General features: G+C 48.0%; 1 protein-coding gene across 1 annotated transcript in view; it reads right to left on the bottom strand.

The window, feature by feature from the left end:
- Window positions 1-4,505: 4,505 nt before the first annotated feature.
- Window positions 4,506-15,163, bottom strand: part of WDR7 (WD repeat domain 7) — a 291,161-nt gene continuing 280,503 nt past the window's right edge. The window contains 2 exon segments of the mRNA XM_028524165.2: window positions 4,506-4,709; window positions 10,841-10,945. Coding sequence (XP_028379966.1) covers window positions 4,506-4,709; window positions 10,841-10,945 — 309 coding nt within the window.

The raw sequence follows: 15,163 nt of genomic DNA on the forward strand, positions 1-15,163 counted from the left end.
TGGCCTTTCTGGGAAATCACAGAATATCAAGGAATCTTGGCTGGCTGTGTTCCCCATGTGCAAAAGCTAAAACGAAAATTCTCCAGCCAGATCGATCTTCTCAGAATACAGTAGAGTGGGATTTTTTTAATGAGAAAGAGGATGTATAAATGAAGACTGTATTTTCACTGTTGTTTTAATGATCGTATAATTAACACATGTTCGCAGCAAGCCAATGAGAAAACAGAGGTTGCTTGAGATACTTAACCTGCTCAGGATTTCTTTGTCCCGCACTTGGCCGGATGGCGTGGGCACCTGGTCCCCCGTTCTACCATCGGTAGAGAAGAATCTGTGTCCCTACAGTGAAGGCAACTGCCCACAGAGCGAATGGATCTAATCTTGCTGGTGTGAGTGCGGCGAAGTGCTCACCTGTTTCCTAGAGGTGCATGAGCCTCTCACGTGGAAAAGCATTAACGAGGGCACTTTTGTAAGTAATTTGCTTAAAGGGTCTCAGGGAAATGAGCAACAATTCAAGTCCCAGAGGGACATGAACCACTTTCTCATGCAAATAGTTGACTCAAATGTGAAGGAAGAACTAAGACTCGCCAACATGAATTGAAAAACAAGATTCTGAGACGTTAGCCCAAAACAGTGTGACCAAGACAAAATACGTACAGAAACAAAGTCTAGCTGCCTTTCCAGGCATCCGCTGTTCATAGAGCTGCTCTAAACAATTTTAGTTCTCATTAAAGAAGGATGAGATCCTGAAAGCTCTGCTCCTTTAAACGACAATTACCAGCACAGACACTTCTTTAGTTTGTAAACAGCAGAAAGAGCTGAACATCTAATTTTTGAAATTCTCTGGCTTTTCTTTCTGACCTCTGGTATTTGTATGTATTGACGATCTCTAAACCATTGTACAAAAACACCTTGAAGTGTCAAGCTTTAAAAATGAGTCTTCTTTTCTCTTTCTCCTGTGCAGCTTGGATTATCTTGGCCTTGTCAAAACAATTCTCTAGTTAGAGGCTGGAAATATTTCCCTCCTGGCTCCGAAGTATTGATTTTCTCCAACACTCGGCTCTGTCAGTCAGCCGGAGGGGTGAAAGGTGAAAGTTCACCCAGCACTGCTCGGCTTTACCTTCCTATTAATGTCACGCCCTTTCCACGTTTGATCGGTTTGTGTGAGCACCCGTCACACAGAACTGGGTCTCTGCCCCTGTCCCCCTCCCCGGCTATACTGAAGTCATCAGGAGACGTTCACACAGGTCCTGGGAAGGACACTGGGCGTGAGGACGGGGCCGAAGACGCCGCGTCGACTCCTTTCACGTTTGCCTGTTTCTTACAGAAATTATGCCTCTGCTCAACGACTGACTTAAGATGTTCTACAGTCTTCTCTGAAAATCAAAGAAGTGCATTCACTATGTACACATATAATCCTTCTGTGAGTCATGACTCCTTTTGTTACTCTTGCTTTTTTTTGAAAACCAATTCCACCACTTACCTCAGGGATTCACATTCACCTCCAAGATTATTAAATGGAATTCATGATCTCAGCCCAGCCCCCAACCCCAGGGGCCGACCCCATATCATCACGTCTGATAAAGTTTAAGTTGGTACAATTAACAGTCTGTTTAGGAGCAATTTAGGGTAGAGATTAAAGCAACATGCATGCAATTCCCTTGCCCAAACCACAGAGGGCGCTGCTGAGTTTCCGGTAGGGGTGTTTCTGGTTCTCACAAGTCAGCAGGGCAGGAGAGGGGCTTCCTTCCTTCCTGTTCTACTGACCTTTGTGAACAGGTTGGCCTTTCCTGACGCTAGCTCTCCAGGGAAAGGAATGACGAGATGGAAAGAGAAGGCTTGATCTGGTAGCAAAGGGACTGGGGGTGGGGGGAAAGCACACGGATTCCAAAGGGCAGTGTTTAAGCGTGAAGGATGTTTTTAATGGGAAAAACAATCTCCAGTACAACTCACTTTTATTTGACACACGTATGTACAGAGGAACACTCAGCACACATAGAGCCTATCAATTAAGTGGAGTCATCAAGAAATGTCTTGAGAGGCAGATATTTTAATTCACTCTCTGTACACAGCGAGTTCAAGCGTTACCTTTTCACACAGGTGTCATGTCACGTGACCTTTTGCTTGTAAACTGTCCATGAAGCCACATATGCCTCCACATTTACGAGGACAGGTCCAAATACAGCGCCGGTGACGCTCACACACCACTGAACACATGCACTGGAATGACAGCACGAAGCTGGGCTCCGTTGGGACTGACGAATCTAAGCCGGGGGGCTGTCGGCACAGGCACGGGGAGATTTGGGCTCACAAGAATGCAAATATTAGTTCAGCAGGCAGAGGCATCTGTCGGACCCTCAAATACTATCCACCCCAGAGCACTGTAGTGGGCATATTCTCCTGGCCAATAACCGCCGGCTGTGCAGACAATGGGTGACCAGCCAGTTAAGCCCACTGAGCGGTGTGCCGCTCCTGTGGGCCTCCCGGTGCCGTCCTCATCTCCACGCCACGCGTCCCCCACCCGTGTGTGTGTGTGTGTGGTGGCCTGCCCTGAGGTCTCACGCCTTCCTCCCGAGGCACTCAACACTTTGTTTTAAAAATCTCCAAGGTATACTCCCACTTCATCACTCCAACACCCTGCGTAGTGCAGAATAAATTAATCCCCATTTGAGTCCACGAAGCAAACATGTGCTGGGTCTCTCTAGGACTCGGGAGGCGCCTCTGGGTGCCCCTTCTGCTGGCCTCAGGTTTCTCTATCCACAGTGGAACAGCCGTGCGTTCAGCGCACAAGTAAAGCCTGCACTGTATGGTCCTGTTTCTTCCTGGGAACTACATATATAATCTGTATAAATACAATGTGCATGCATGTTTCATAAATTCGCTTGGGAAAGAACACCCAAAGTCTATGACCAGGGAAAAGCACAGGTTTTCCACCAGTGGAAACAACGTGCTTCATATCAACAGGAAAGGGGTGTTCTAGTGGTCTTGGTTTCCGAACATGGTCTTTGAAAATCCGCTCCAATAAAATCACAGATGGGTTTGTTCCCGGACTGTGATCTTACTCTTATTTATCCCGTAAACCATGACATCTAGGCTTTTCAAGTGAAATGCTCCCATTATCATCTTGGTTCCTTTGTAAACGTCATGTCTTCTCTGGATTTCATAACTCATTTGATCTTTTTGCATTAATAAACCATGTTACCCAACTGGCCAACCAACCAAATCCCCAGCTATATGCAGATCGAAGTTTGTTAGGAGCAATTCACACAAAATACTATTTTATGGATCCCGCCCCCCATTACTATGAGCAAGAGCCAGCAGAGCTGGACACGGGGAAAAGCCGCCTCATTAAAGCTGACTCCAGAGCGTGACGCGCACTCTCAGTGAGCGTTTGCTCAGGCTGACGGAGCCTCACATCTCTGTACACGCTCCTGAACCCTGTCCCGCTGTTACTGATGTGCCAGGATACCTGTTGAAAGGAAATGCTGCCTTCACTTTCCTTTGATTGGTCAGCAGTAGTTTGAAGGCTGGATTGTCACTATTGCACGGTAGTGGACATAAGCCCTAGCAGGGGACTGCAGGTCTGCACAGTTTCTGGAGGGAAGGGGAAGCTCTTTCCTGAGAAGGTCTGTAGTGACAGACACAGCTGTCTGCTTCTCAGGCATGTGTTATGCCTCCAGACTTGGTTCTTGATTATAAAGGTCTGCTCAACACATTAGTTATAGCGGCTGGATAATGATATTAACTAGGTCATCAGCAGAGATGATTTTATTTTTAAACCACTAAATACACCATCATTAAGCAGGGTATGAGCATTTTAGAATGTTAGGTGTCTGGGAAACTGTGTTCTCCACAAGGAAAAAAATGTTTTTTTTTTTTTTTAATATATTCTCATTCATCTCAGATCAGTTAGGTATTATTGATAAAGAAGGTAGTGGCTACACCCTAGGAAATCGATTGAGCAATTTCCTAACAATCAGCTGAAGGAAAAAACCCCTGTAAACACAGAATTCTTTTTGGTAAACAACAGTATGTTTTAGGAAATCCAAAGGAAAATAACTTTGACAATTAGGACTGCCACGTGACCTCAGACCCAAGTCCAGACGGCCAGGCCGGAGCAGCGCTTCAGAAAGGGGGTTCGGCGGGAGGAAGCGCCGACCTGGGCTGGGTTGGGCTGTGATCACGGTGTTTATTGATTTCCAGGCTCAGCTGCACCAGCCCCAGGAGTGTTCCCAAGGACCGCTGGCTGCCCTGCCCTCTCGGGCAGGAAAGTGACCTCGTAACAGAAGGGCCCCAGCCTGCAGAGTGCCAGGTGCGTGCCTCTGAACCCGGAGGTGGAAGGAGCCGGTGTCTGTCCCAGACCATGCAGAAGTGACACAGAGCTGGCCGCGCCCCTGGGGAACCCTGGGTGGGCAGGCACCGGGGAGTGACCCAGCCCCGGTGCAAGGACGGAGGAATCTCGGCGTGGGGAACGGAAGATGCCAAGACACAGGCTGGCGACGCCAGCCTCAGACCATGAAGCGGTGCTCCTTCCCATCGTGGGCCATCAGGATGACGTTGCGGTTGGAAGTCCAGATGAGCCGCGCCAGTCGGAGGGCGTTGTGGGGGCCGGGCGAGGCGGGCTGCACGGGCGGCACCTGGTAGGTTTTCATGCAGCGCAGCTGAGGAGCCGAGTTCAGCATGCCGATGCTTCCCAGCAGAGAGGTGTTCATCTGGGGGTGCACAGGGACAGGAGAGCACACGGGTCAGGCAAAGACTCGCTTCCCTTTCCCTCCCGCACGGGGCTCCAGGGTCCCACGTGCCGGTCACTTTCCCCTCCGTGGTGCCGGCTCACGTCCACCTAAGAGCTCACTCTTACCCTCTGAAGGGTCCTTTTCGAAACTGTTCTGACGCTGTTACAGTAAAAACATAAATACAGAGAAACTTCACTTTGTGGGCAGAACTTGACAGCAGGAGAGTCCAGTCTCTAAGAAGGAAGCTACATTGTACATGTCAATAAAACAGTCCAATCAGACAGCATTTGGAAATTATGGGTGTTTTCAACCCTGCCGAACGGCCGAGCCCACAAAGCGAGGTCTGGGACTTACAGTTGGTTCAGGAGGTGAAGCCGGGCTACGCGGTGGGTGGAGTGAGAGGTTACTGGGTCAAAAGCCAAAAGCAGCCCCAATCCCGACCTCCTTCTGCCAACCCTCCCCCCCTCGCCTGCTTTTTAAAAAAATGCAGGCTCTGGAAAGCTCCAGTTTATTGTACAGGGAAAACAAGAACCAGCCACGTCTCGACACTGGTTTGCTGCCGTGCCAGGGAGAACACACAGGGTCCGGCAGAAGCAGGGCCTGCTTGAGCGAGGCTGGTAGGGCACGTGGATGCCTCGTGTGAGAGGGACCGCCATGTGAGCGTGTCACCTAAAAACGTCATATGGTGTGCTTGAGCGTGATGTTGTTACATTACAGAATCACATGCTTACGCTTTTGTAATCAAAGACTCTGTGATTAAAAAAAGGGGCGTTATTTGTGCCAGACCCTGTACATCACGACTTATGGGCAGTTTATTAGTTGGTGTTTTCTGTTTTGTGGCAGCTTTTCCGGATCTGATCGGAACTTGAGGTTCTTTCGTCCGTTCACCTCGGTGAGAAATAACGCGGAAACCACGGCTCCCGAGCCACTGTGCGTTCAGGTCGGTTATCTCGGGAAGCTGCTGTCCGAGCGACTGAGTCTGCGGAGCCCTTCAGGTTCCAAGTATCACCGAGCACGTCCCCAACACCCCTCTTCGGTGGTACTGCGAGTCCCAGGGAGACCGCGCGGAAAATCAGGAACGAGGTCCGGCAGATGGGATTCTTCTTTGCACTCACTGTCATCTCCAATTCTTCCCTGCACTGAGCCCTCCGTCTAGACAAGGGAGCTTCTGGGGATCCGTGTGAAGCATGCGGACCGCGACCCGGTGCACACGAGCGGCCGACACGAGGAACCCCGCGCCCGCCGACGCCGCGCTCCACATCCGGATCAGCGCGGAGTGCGAGCCGTCCCTGTGCTGCCCGTTCTGGGCGGCAGCAGGGCGGTGTCAGGGCGCGTAAATCACGGCGTCTCCAGCCGGATGCGTGCAGGCTCCACTGACATTTTCACAATTTAAATCATCTTGAGTAATAACCCTTTTAAGATGACTAATGCTACTGATTTTACTGCATTAATAATAGTGCCGAACAGAACACAGAGGTGAGAAAAAAATCACTAGTGTACAAGGTCACACTTTAAAACCGAGTGTATGGTCATCGTTAACTCTTTCTGTTGAGGTGCAGCCCCGTTCAGAGCCGGGCAGCACCTCGCTGCCACCCCGGGAAGCCTCCTCCTTTCTTGCTCGCTTCCTTCCTTTCCCCCCCAAACTCCGCAGAGATAAAAATTAATGCCTTACTGCTTTCTCGAGGTTTCCGAAGAGTTTCAATATAAATAATGACAGTGAGCTTGATTTTATAGTTCTCACTCGCACAAAAAGTAACGGTACACAATAATTTAGTCCTCTCGCAGAACATATACAAATGATCCAGAAAATTGCTGGTTAAAATTAACTGGCACCAACAGGCATATTGTGCTTTTAAAAAATCCAATTTCTCAGTTGATAAACAACCACAAAGTATTTTTCATTCTTTATGGATTTTCTATGAAAATATGTATGCAGCTTGATTTCTGTTAGTGGCTTAAAATGCTCAGGGTATTCGATAGGCTCAGATACTTCCTTATCTTTAATTCTTCTCCTCAAATGTAGGCACGTCCGAGAAGTGGGCTGAGGGCCAGAGGGCGGGGAGAGGGGAGGATATCTTACTGGGATTTTAGTGTGGAAAGGCGTTTTAAAGGTGCATTATTATATCGGGGTTCCCCTTACAAGCTGAGCCACCCCTCAGATGATTGATAAATCCATTGGTAAATGCCTTCAGTAGGGCGAGACAGCCGTCCCGCCTGCAAACAGGGAGGACCAGGCCCCGTTCTACAAGGGACATGACCCTGCAGGCCGCAGGCAGCGGGAATGATGACGACCCTCCTGTAAGCTGTAATTCTTGCTCCTCGGACCATCCTCTTCCTCTGATCTCTTCAAATCAGAGATGAGTCCGAAGTACTAGGGGTGAGTATGAATCTCTCCAAGAAACTTGGTCAAAGAATCCCCACCAAAAAAAAAAAAATCACCATTTTGTTGCTCAATATTAACGCTCTTTTTGACCAGTGACTGGTGATAAAGTCTGCTAAAGCGAGGGCAGTTGGAGCCTTGAGTGAATGAAAATTACCTGGAGTTGTAATATTTGGTAATGTTAATCTTTTTCTCGGTTACAGAGATACTCACTGTGGGAAATTCAAACAACAAAGATAAGCAGAAAGAAGAAAGCGAAACTCTCCTGACACCTCATTTCTCAGAAATGATCACTGACGCCGCCCAGACCTTGCACACACCTGAGGAGAAGCCAGTGTAAAGAATTTTACATAAAACATCCATGTGATCTCCATTTCTGTGACTCTGTTCCTGTTCTAGTTGTTTGCTTAGTTTGTTTTTGTTTTCATTTTAGGTTCAATGGCTGATAGTTGTGAGTTTGTTATTTGTGAGTTTGTTATCATGTTATTATTCATAGTTCTGAGAGGTGGGGGAAGAATGGGGGAAAGGTACAGGGAATAAGAAGCACAAATGGCAAGAACAAAATAGACAGGGGAGGTGAAGGAAAGTTTAGGAAATAGACAAGACAAAGAACTTACATGTATGACCCATGGACATGAACTAAAGAGGGGGGCTGGTAGGAGGGTGCAGGGTGGGGGGAAATAAAGGGTAGAAAAAAATAGGACAACTGTAATAGCATTATCAATAAAATATACTTAAAAATAAAAAATAAAATAAAATTATATAAATTTTTTTTTGCATAAACAGGCTTATATTTAAAAAGTTGTTTCACAATCTGCTTATTTCTTTCAATAAAATGTTGAGGGTGATTTTTTCACGTTAACGACTACAGATTTACATCATCCTTTTTAAATGGCTGAACACTATTCTCTCATATGACGGACTAAGTAAAAATAAATGAAACCAACATCCATCAAATGTATTGTTAGCAGTTAGGAAAGAGAATACCTATTCGTTAGAGGGCAATGGTAAAATTTAGGTGAGAGAATTATGGCTCTGTTTCATTACTAAACTCCCCTTGATCAGATGTTGATGGATACACTGAAGTGCAATATTCAAACTATGGAAACATGTTCGGAGGCTCAAAGGAATCGAAAGATTAACGAATTGCATCATTCAACAGCTGGGTATATAAACTAACTAAGATGTAGCTTTCGCTTTCCCCGGCCTGGGGGCACCGGCTGAAAGGAGGGGCAGGGACTAGTCAAAGAGCATGTATGTGTCACCCGTGGGGGTGGACAACAGTGTGGGGACTGACTAGGGGGTGAGGGTGCAGGCTGGGGCTGGAGGGGGGCAAAGGGGGAAAATTGGGACAACTGTAATAGCATACACAATAAAAAAGTGTTTAACTTTCTCAAATAAGAATAAAAATGCTTCGCAAAACCAGTTCCGCGAAGCCTATTTTCCGAACACATACAAACAGATGTAATTCATCAAAACAGGAAATGTTTAATGCTCTTCTCGGTGTAAGTAATGCTGCACTCGAACCTTTTACTAAGTCTCACTTGAGTAATTATCCAACCGATATTTCTCATTAACACTCATTTCTCAGCAGAGATTTTAATAGTTGATGGCTTTTGTAAGGTTCTATATTAATAAGACTTCGTCAAGTTTTCAAAATATATTACAGTCCATTTACTGGAATAATGCAGAAGTGCTATATCATACATCATTGGAACTAAACAATATGTATCTAAATAAGTCAGCAAGTCCATTTGGGGAGAACGGTGGTAAATCCAACACCGCTTTCTGGACTCTCTTCAATCCAAATAAAAACTCACTACGCTTCTGGGAGAGACAAGGCTGAAACGATGTTTCTGAGCCTTCCTCATAGATTCCAAGGCCAGTCTGGGCATTATTCAAGCATATGTGAAAGGGGCTGCATTTTAAATGCTAACGCTGGGTTTCAGGCAACGAGGACTTGGGAGGGAGTGGCCCGAGTTGCTTTGGCGCTGCGCCCACGGGACACGCACATGCGCAGGTAACAACACGAGGCCACCGTGTCCGCAGACAAGCGTGGGGACTGGGGACAGTGGGCACAAAGCCACAGGGACTGGCCGGCAGGTTTCAGCGCACTTAGCCAAGCCTAGAGGACAGCAGCCAGAGCCCGAGAGAACTGGAAGATGGGGAGGTGTCTTGAAGAGGCCTCATTTAATGAGGTCTCATTTACCTGATCTGCAGGTAAGAGAGGGTGCTAACTATAGTTCCGTCAGCGCGCTAGACAGCAGCTCCGACAGACATAGAGGAATATTCAAAGGAGGGATGACCTTACCCAGACAGAACCTTGAACGTCTAGGTAAGAGGGACAAGTTTTACCACATAGACGTTCAGGAAAACACTGGAGAACATTCCAGATTCCTCCATATAGGGGATTCTACTTGGTGGGGGAAGTGAAGTTGGACAAGACAGAGACGGGTCTTGTTTTTTCCAAAGAAGAAAACGTGGTCAGAACACAAGCTCCCCAAAGGCAGGGGCCGGTGACTCACTGACCCAGTGTCTCTAAAGCGCAGGCCGGCCCCTCACACTTCCAGCCCGGATGAACGCTGAACGGACGGGTGGAGCTTCAGCCCCGCACTTCTCCCGCATTATGAGGGAGCAGGAGACGAGTCAGAACTTGTATCTAAGGGCAGACGGGGTGAAGAGACCACCGTGGGAGAGAAGCAACTGGTGGGCGGGCTCTGTAAAGAACCATTGTTGCGAGAGCCCAGTGTATGGGCATGGAGGGGCTTGGGTGTGGGCTCCCAACAGGATGAATGCAGGACAGGCCCCACGGTCGCCCGCCAGGACGAGTGACTGGTGGGTGAGGGCTCTAAGGGAAAGGTGTCATGAGAGCCGATGAAAACGCCGGAGTTATGTTCTGGAAGAAAGGACGATGAGGCCATAAACTGGAAAACTAAAACCAGGAGAAGAGTTAGAAAAAGTCTGTGGCAGATTTGGAGGTTATTGTGCTTCAATAGGATGTTGTTAATTAAGCAATTTATTGTATCTGTTTTACATTTTTATTAGCCACTGATTTTTTAGAAACCATTATCAAGCTGTGCTGAAGTCTCTAAACTTTTTTTATAGTTTTCAAAGCATTACACTGAATCTCATAAAACACACTTGTATCCCGGGAAAGCAAAGGGAACAACAAAATTGGGAACTAACGTGCAGGCAAAGGGAACAACGTGCAGGCAAAGCGGGCGGCCGCCTGCGTCTCCCCTCTGCCCCGGGCCCTGCCAGAGCAGTCTGAACGCCCCATGTCAGCGGGCAGCCGAGTGTGGCTTTGCCCGGTTCTCCCAGGCCAGGTGCTCACACCCACCAGGCCTGCTGACCTCCGACCGCTGCTCCCTCCCTCTGGACTCCCACCCCTCCTACCCTTCCTTCCGCAGCGTCAGCCCAGCTCAGCTCAGATGTCACTTCCTCTGCAAGGCCACCCCACAGCCTGTGCTCAGGTTCCCCCGAACTGTAATTGTTTGCTTGCTTCCCTGTGCTCCCTGAGACTGGGAGCTCTGTGAGAGCGGACCCCCTCTTCCCAGGTTGCTAAACGAACCCTTGGTGCACGTTAGCGGCTGGCGCACAGTCAGCAAGCGATAAATAAGTACTGGATGCTTGTTCAAGGAAGGGAGAGGGGTGGGCAGGTGCACCAGGAGGCCTTTCCCAGCAGATGACACTGCCATGTACTCCACGACCCTGTTGCACCTACACTTACCTGCCAGAAGGAGATGTGGCTGTCACTGTTTGAGTAGGTGGCGAGATAGCGTCCATCAGGAGCGAAGGCCACGGCGGTGATCGGTCCCTTGTGTCCATGGATCGTCTGAAACAAAATTCAGAGCCATTAATTGTGTGCATTTCACAGAACTATGACACCTAGCCTGCAAACACATTCAATTTTGAAAAAAAAATTATGTCATGGATCTTAGATGCTGTTGTGGTCTTTATTTCATTTGTAAAATCAGATTAGAGAAACCAGAGACGCAACTCAAGTCCTCTCGCTGGTCTAAGGGTATCTGTCTCGCTCCGAGGGGTCTGCCTGTCTCCACGCAGGAGCGCAGCGTGAGTCCACGGACAGGCACACAGTGGTAGGAAAACCAATGTGCTAGATCATTCCTGTTCATTAGAGGAAAGAATTTACAATTAATTGGGAAGGTAAGAAACCGATCGCCAAATCTACCCAGGAGCCTTGACTCATCTGTAGTGAGAAATCATCAAAGCTGTATCATAACATCCCTGTTCTGGAAGGAGTTAAAAACTGTCATTTCCATCCCTTAATAATGATACATTTTTCATGCTTTATGTTTCATTTCCCACCAATAACATTGAGTTCAAGTGCATATGGCTGCAATTAGTAAACGCGCATACGAAACACACAGCATGTGTTGTGGGTTTGACCACATATATGAATCAGACACTATTGAAAACAAGTTAACAGGGATCATTTTGAGCCTTTGCTAAACAGCTCTCATTGATTTAAACATAAATTTTAAAAAGGACATTGTATTTTAGACTGGATATTTGATAAAAGATTTTTAGGAATAAAAATTATACTAAAATTTAATATTGTTACCAAAAACACTGGGATACTGAGCAAGTTAGTATATTGTACTAATACTGTATTAATGCCCCCACTCTCAACTCCTAGAGACCATACCTCTACCGAACTAGCCGATATCCAGTCTGCTCCAAAGCGCTAGGTAGGTGTCCCCGCTTTGTCCGGAAAGGAGGGGGGAAACGTGTCCCCTTAAACCGGGACAGTACCAGGAAGGTTTGTCTCCACTGGCTATGTTTTGCTAAAGAATCATGAGCCTTGAGTCCCGGTGCAAGCATCAGGCCCGCCGTGTGATCCGGCCCCTGCTGTAAATTTCTGGAAGACCCTTCTCATGACTCGTTTCTGAGTGATTACAAGGAGGAGGGGCGGGGGAGGGGTCACAAGCATGTTTCCCAGCACTCTTTGGACTCTGTCCGTAACTCTCACTAGGCTTTCAAGGCATTGTGGGATCCCAAAGGATGCCCGCTTCCCAGGAGGGAAGACACACTCCCCTGGTATGGGCTCTGGGGCCGGTGAATATGGGCTCTGGGCTCCCAGTCTGCTCGGAGTCAGACTGCCTGGCTGCCTGGGTCCCACAGCTTACGGACTGTGGGGCCTCGGGCAAGGCATGCACATCACCTCGTCCCGGCCCGCCCACGTCTGTAACGTAGGGATGACGATGACGCCGGTCGTGACGACTCCTGCTTCAAAGAGCACTGTGACAATTACGCAAGTTACTGTATCTTCAGCACTCAGCCCAATGCATGGCACAGAGTAAGGCTTCAATAAACACTATTAATACTTGTTACCCCTCCTTACTCAGAGGTGACCAGACATATGTACTGGAAAGTTGCTGAGAAAGTTGATTTCAAATGTTCTCCCCACAAAAAGAAATGGTCTCTATGTGAGGGGTTGGAGGTGTCAGCTAAATGCCAAGGTGGTGATCGTTTTGCAACATGGAAGTGTATCAAACCATCACCTTAAAAGTGCACAATGTTATATCTCAATTACATCTCAATAAAACTAGAAAAAAATGACCAGGCAAATGTAAACAATCACATACTGAATTACTTAAGTACACCATTTACTGACAAACACACACCAAAATAACCCCTAATCATACATTCCAGAATCAGCATCCACTGAAATAGCAGGTGGCCCGGGAACAGATATCAGACTATGGAATCTTATGAAACACGTGTGGGAACTGTCCGTGGTGCTGGCCCACAAATGCGGTGCTGAATTAAGGAACGGGGTGAGCATGCTGAATAATTATTGCAAGAAACCAACACCACACCTACATCAGAATGAAAATTAGCTCAACACCATCTACATTAGAAGGCAAATTACTGCAGGTGTGGGAAAAATATAACCAATTAAAAGGGGGAAAATGACCCTTTTCCCACTTACTAGGTCAGTTAATGAGCTCACTGGGAAAACTCTGTCAAGCTTTAATTGTTTTTTAAAATCAAGATTCAGTTATGCTACAAATCTGAAATTCAATTGGGCCAATCCGAGGCTATTTGATGGTTAAGACAGTTGATTAGTAAGGCTTTGCTTTTTTTAAAAAAAGATTTTTTAAATTTATTTATTTACTTTCAGAGAGGGAAGGGAGGGAGAGATAGAGAGAGAAAGAGAAACATCAATGTGCAGTTGCTGGAGGCCGTGGCCTGCAACCCAGGCATGTGCCCTGACTGGGAATTGAACCCGTGACACTTTGGTTCACAGCCTGCGCTCAATCCATTGAGCTACGCCAGCCAGGAGTAAGGCTTTGCTGTATAACAGAGGTTGCAAACTGAAGACCCATAAGCTGAAACTGATTATAGATGTATTTGGTTTGGCCTGCAAAATGTTTTGAAAAAAAGAATGTGTTCTGAGACTGTATTCTAACTCATTAGATATCCTGTAAAGTCAAGATTTCTAGCCTTTCCCGAAACTGGGAGCTCTGGCCATCCTGGGCCACAGCTCACACAGGTGGTGACGTCAGTCAGAGCTGAGCGAAGGTGGCCCCGTCCGCCCCTTCGCCAGTCCCGGCCCCGACCCAAGGGCGGGCCCGTGTGCCTAACACCTGCCGCCTGGCTCCCCTGCTTCCTGCCTGGTCCCTCGTGGCATTCAGTGCAACCCTTCCATTAAAAGTGCTTGATTCCAACAGTTCCTTCTGTGCTCTGGGGTCCTGGCGTGCATCTGAAACTGGGGGCAGATCGAAAGCTCCCCTGAGAAAAGTTGACTCTTCCTGCAAGTCCCCCGAAGCCCAACTCTGTGTACAGGAAGATGGAGCCTCCTTCTGGAGTTTGGGCCCCAAAAATCTCCAAGCAGGATGCTAAGCCTGCCTCCTTCATGTTAGCATCCATCTGATCAGCAGCCCGAATGCACTTCAGGCAGTAAGAGAACACAGCAGTGGGCGGGCTAGAAACCGGCAGGTCCAGAGGAGGTACCAGCCCAAGGGCCACACCCCCACTCTGCGAGACTAGCCGGGGTAGCCCAGTCGTAAGGGCGGAAAACCAGACACACAGGCTCCTTCGGAAAAGTCTTCAGGGAATCCTTCATATTACGTCTTCACCTCTTCCGGAGAGCTGGTATTGAAAACATCAGTGTGAACACCTCTGCCTCAGTTGAAGACACTCTTCATTAAGTGTCTCATAGAAGATCCCGTGAATTAAGTTCCTCTTGGAATTTTCTGCCAGGAAAACGTCTCTCTCCAGATCAGTTTTGTTGCCTTCTTTTATCATGTGACGGTAATTACGTACCCTAGCATGTGCTCGCTTTGCCGCCAGGAAACGCAGAACGAAATTCAGGCTCACTCTGCATGCCTGCTGACGAGTACTTCCTGCTCACTCCACTCGTCATTGTCCCGTTTTCCCTTGTGGTTGAGGTCCCGTCAGCTACTGAGCTGAATCTGTTAGTTCCTTTGAAGTCCACTTCGGACAAAGGGGGGGCGGCAGCTCAGATCAGAACATGCTGACACACGCACGTGTGCGTGCGCGCCGCGCCACACTGCCAGGTACCCCGCGGGGCCCCTTTGAAGCCACACAGAGGAGCACCGCTGAGCACGGACTGCGACGTCGGCCGACACGCAGACCTGCTGTCTTGTAAGAAAGCAGGCAGGGACCACTCGGGGAAGCTCAGAGGAGCGCGCTGTTTTAAATGATTCGGTGCATCTGGTGAGTTCGTTACAATCTCTGCCTAAGAGGTGCTTCAGCCCTCAGTGTAATGGAAATGTTGCCTTTGTCCTTTGTTCGGAGTCTCTGAACTTGTAAGGTCTGTGCGGGCACCACCTGAACGGACTTGAACCTCTATTCTGGCATTAGCCGTGCAGCTGCCCGGGGATCACAGCGAGCTTGCAAGTGCTTTGTGACGGGGCACCCCCGATGGGTGGGATCTTCAATGTGTCACACTGCAAAGAACACTTCCCAAAATAACAGGTTTCGAAATAAAAGGAGGTTTGGTCTGGCTTTTATATGCGAATGAGTATTGTGTTTTGTTATATTTTTAGTCCCAGAAATTGCT

Source organism: Phyllostomus discolor, chromosome 9 (genome assembly GCF_004126475.2).
Source record: "Phyllostomus discolor isolate MPI-MPIP mPhyDis1 chromosome 9, mPhyDis1.pri.v3, whole genome shotgun sequence".
In the NCBI taxonomy this organism is placed as follows: Eukaryota; Metazoa; Chordata; class Mammalia; order Chiroptera; family Phyllostomidae; genus Phyllostomus; species Phyllostomus discolor.